The 4,271-nt window shown below is 51.2% G+C and overlaps 1 protein-coding gene across 1 annotated transcript; it reads right to left on the bottom strand.

The window, feature by feature from the left end:
* Positions 1-674: 674 nt before the first annotated feature.
* INS49_001139 (uncharacterized protein) lies at positions 675-2,252 on the bottom strand (the record flags this gene model as incomplete). The annotated part of the gene is made up of 6 exons (XM_043161972.1): positions 675-1,081; positions 1,144-1,217; positions 1,288-1,661; positions 1,721-1,779; positions 1,863-1,899; positions 2,103-2,252. The coding sequence occupies 6 exons, from the start codon at positions 2,250-2,252 to the stop codon at positions 675-677; spliced, it is 1,101 nt and encodes a 366-aa protein (XP_043030478.1).
* Positions 2,253-4,271: the final 2,019 nt, after the last annotated feature.

Genomic DNA, 4,271 nt, shown 5'->3' with positions numbered 1-4,271 from the left:
TTGAGACCTGAGTATTAACTTGTGGGTATCTCGGTATGTTGTATAGAAATCAGTTTCATCCAGAGGCCAAATTGAATATAGTTCAATCTTTAATGATAATAAGTTGAATTCAGCTCTACAAGGCATTCACAGCTTTGAAAATGTTAGAATTGCCTTTCCTGATTTCCCCAGAACAGCAACTAGACATTTATACCTGAGACTTTGCATCATGATAATGCCAGCCCAGTCGACTGAACAAGCCCTTGCCATAAATGGCAAGAGAGGAAAGTAAGACCCCGATATAGGGTTGCAAATTCACCTATATGCCAATCAGCAGGGAATTCATGAACTTGAGGTACTGAAGCGACTAATTATTCAATATGTATTTTGACATCAGTAGACTAGGCAAGGTGGTATCTACGGTCTTCCTTTGTGCAGAGTGTACAAAGCAAGCCTGACACACAGCAATAATGACTGACAATGACTTTCACCAGGGAAATCTGAGCAAGCCCCAAACTGAGTAGCAAGACTCTAGCTCCTACATTTATGTCTGCCCAATATGGCATGGGTTCCCGTGGTAAAAAAGCTAATGGCCAGGCGGGAATCAATACATGCCAGGACTGATGCCACCCCGCTGAGTATGTTAAATGCAAACATGACATTAGACCCACTTCCACCACCCAAATCACCTCCAGTCATACCGGCGACGAACTACCGGACACCATCACTGTGTTCCCAGTCGCGTTGATCTTGGTCTCAGTCTTATTCCGCGAGTCGTTTCGGTAACCCTGCGCACCGGCGGCTTGTATGAGGTGTTTCTCAGACCCCGTCTCGTCGATGTGATACGCCTTCATCTCGATAGACTGCTCGACCTGGATCTCCAATCTCGTCCCACGCCGCTCGTCGTCGTCGACCTGGCTCCTCAGCACATGGCTCTGCTTGCGAGATGCAGACAAGCCGTATACGCCGTGCGACGGCGTCGAGCCGGGCTTGTTTCCGAAGACGACCCGTGAGACGAAGGCTTTCAGGGACGGCACCGAGCCGCAGATGATGGCCACGTTGATTTCCACCACGGACCACAGGGCGATAGGAACGCTGGTCACTATACTTGTGATCAGCAGACTGATTCGTCTCGATTCACGTTAAGAATCTCGCTGAGCGTACCTGATTGTTCCTCATACGGTCCATTCAGATTCTGGTATAGCGCTCGAAGTCTGATGATGGACACAATGGTCGTGCTGCCACGAATTCAGCTACTCATATGTCACAGATGGAAAAAGAAAAGGAAATAAGCTTGGAGAGACTTACAATAGACCACAAGCAAAGACCGAGATAAGGATGATACGCTGCTTCCGAGGTAGTTGCAGTTTTGTAAGGAACGGCAGCGGGATGATGAGCAACATTATATCGTTTACGATATTAAAGCCCGCAACTGAGTAGTTCAGTGCGGGTCTGTTCACGCACCAGCCTGGCACCGAGTCGTCCCACGCCTTCGATACCGGAAAGCAAAAGAAGAGGGCAGCACAGAAGGACATGATGCCACAGGCACAGACCCAAACGATGGCTGCTTTCATGATCCTTGCCGCAGTAGTCGTCGTGAAGAGCCGTGCGGCTTGCGTCGTGAGAGAGAGCTTGTAGAATGTCTGGGTAAGGTTGTAGAATGGCACAGTGACAAAGAGTGCCTGATACTGGGAATCAGTATTCACGGGACACATCGCATCAGGCGCGAGTAACCACTCACTGTCAGGAAGCTAGCAAGGTTGGCAGGATCCACAGCCTGACCAAGTCCCCATCTGATTTCTTTATCAAGCGTTGTTCTGTCAGCAACGAATGTCGTGAGACTCGACTGGGTTTGAGAGTCTGGTCGAGGCTATTTGACATACGGTACATGGCAGCCACGAGAAAGCCTATTGAGCAAACCTGGTCACATGGTGAGTTTCCAGTTCTGGAAGTGAGTCAAAAGAAGGCTGCGCAATGATGTGTTGTGGTAGCCATTGTGATATGAGCCATGTATGAGATGGGGATTCAAGTCATATTTTGAGAGCTCATGGGTCAGAAACCCTCGACGGCATAGCGAAAAGCCGACTGGAAGGGTGGTGAAAAAAAATTGAGAAAGTACTCACCATTGCAGACGCCATTAAATAATCATCCCATCCCATCCTCTTCACGATAAATCCTCTTGTGAACAGCCGGAGCCCAACCGCGACGAAAGCCAAAGCCGTCCACAATATTGCGTTGACAACCAGGTCGTGGCACTCGTCCACGACCTGCATGGTTCCAATGTGCCACATCTTATGAGCAGTTCCTCGGGCCGAGGACTGGATTATGAACCTCTGTGTAGCAAAAAGAGAAAAAAGTTATGGGAATACAATAATTAGTACGGCCTCGAGCTGAGAACCAAAGCACGCTGAACATCATCGACGACAGTCAGACTTGATAGAAAGGGAAGTCCGGCTCTCCACACTGATGTATGTATGCCACAAGGACTCCGGGGTGCAAAGCCCGTTGGCTGTGGTTGATCTCGGCTCGATCCTTGACAGGCAGTCAGGGGCAGCAACGCAGACAGGCCTGCCCGTGAAAGTCTCGCCACGACTTGCAGGTCCGCGTGTTGCCCTGTGGTATTGCGTGAAGGTTCCTACAGGGGGGGCAGAGGGGGGGCCGGGAGGGGGCGGGCTGTGGACGACTATTAGACAGAAGGGCCGTCCCGCCTCGCCTCTCACTCAGCAGAGGTGGTCAGAACCTTGGATGGCCATTCCGTGGTGCTTCTGGACGAACACCCGGCTCTTGGCCACCCCCCGGAACGCCGGTAGGTTGTCCTGTCACCGTGCAGTAGTTTCCTTCCCCCCTCCCCCAGGCTTTTCAATGCATGGATCTACATTGAGGGGACGCCGTCAAGGCGAATTGTATCTGTCAGACGCCTGTCCGAAAAAGACGTTGAGCGGGTTGCTTGCTTTGACAGGTTGGCTGAAACAAAAGTATGGCCTGAAATTGACAGGCGGGCAAATTAAGTTACAAATAAAACAACCTTCAGTTCACGATATGACACGTTATACTCTAGCACTTGAATCAGATCCCGGGTAATCAACGATCATAGCTGCGTCAAGTCCAGCGAGTGTGCATCGGGAAATCTGACTGCCTGCCAGCATGCTAGCTGCGCATGAAATGGTACTGCTAATGATGCACTTCATGCTGACCGAGGGAGGTTTTCTCGATTTCGATGACCAATGGAATGTTGTGTGGCGATTACTGCCGGTGCCAATGATGTTGGCAGTATTTTCGATAGTCGTTCAGGTCTGGGCCAGCAATCTCCGTGACAAGCCTTTCGATATTCAATACAGAAGACACACCAAGTGCGGCTTGGGATTTTTCTTAGGATTCGTTCTTCATCCTATTCACAGGCCACCAGATGAAATCAGCAGTGGCTGCAAACGTTCCCCTCTGCGATGTCTGTTGAAGCACTTGTCCGTCGACAGACACTTTCCAACTTTCAAGGCCCCTGCAGGCATTGGATACACCGCAGTGGGCCCAACAACCCATCGTATGCAGCAGCACCAGTAGAGCGTCGGGACTAAAGCGGCCGGTGAGCAAGACCCCGGAAATCCGGCGCCCTTCCAGCCTCCCAGAGAGGTACGTGTCACTCGAGACAGCTTGGTGGTAGCGTCAACAAATTTTGGAACTCCCTCTTCCTTGGCCCGACGAAACGGCGAGGGATGATCCGATTCCCAACGGTGCGTGCGGGCAGGCCGATGCAGCCCCGGCGGATTTTGTCTCTCGTATCAGAATGGCCTCCCGGCAGCGACCTTCTAGAAATGGCGATTGACCCAAGGAAAAGCTTAGCTTGGATCCTTCGTTTGGCCACTGCCCCTCAACCCGACCGGTTGTCATTTGCAGGCTGTGAAACTCACCCGGGCCTCAAGTGCTGGTCTCGGGGGGGGGGGGGGGGTATTTCACATGGCACAACACAGGGGCTGACCATTTGTACTACACTCCCATTGCTGCACGGCCTGCATGAGAAGCTGTGGATACGACAAGTCGACTTTTGATTTGGAAGCAGTTTAGTGTGATGCCCGCTCGCTTGGTGGTATAATGCAGCCACTGTGATTGCTCTCACTGGCGTGCATGACGTGTGAGAGCTCACACCGGGGGTTTTCGCCTTCGAGACAAGACGCCTAGCACTTGAGCGGCTGATAGACTCGGAGTTTCGAGAACCATCCAAGTTTTGAAGCTATTTTAACGATGAGAAAACATGAGCTCTATCTTCATGACTTGTATGGACAACAGCGCAACTATCT

Source organism: Diaporthe citri (genome assembly GCF_014595645.1).
Source record: "Diaporthe citri strain NFHF-8-4 chromosome Unknown scaffold_1, whole genome shotgun sequence".
In the NCBI taxonomy this organism is placed as follows: Eukaryota; Fungi; Ascomycota; class Sordariomycetes; order Diaporthales; family Diaporthaceae; genus Diaporthe; species Diaporthe citri.
This window is presented reverse-complemented; position numbering and strand designations above follow the sequence as displayed.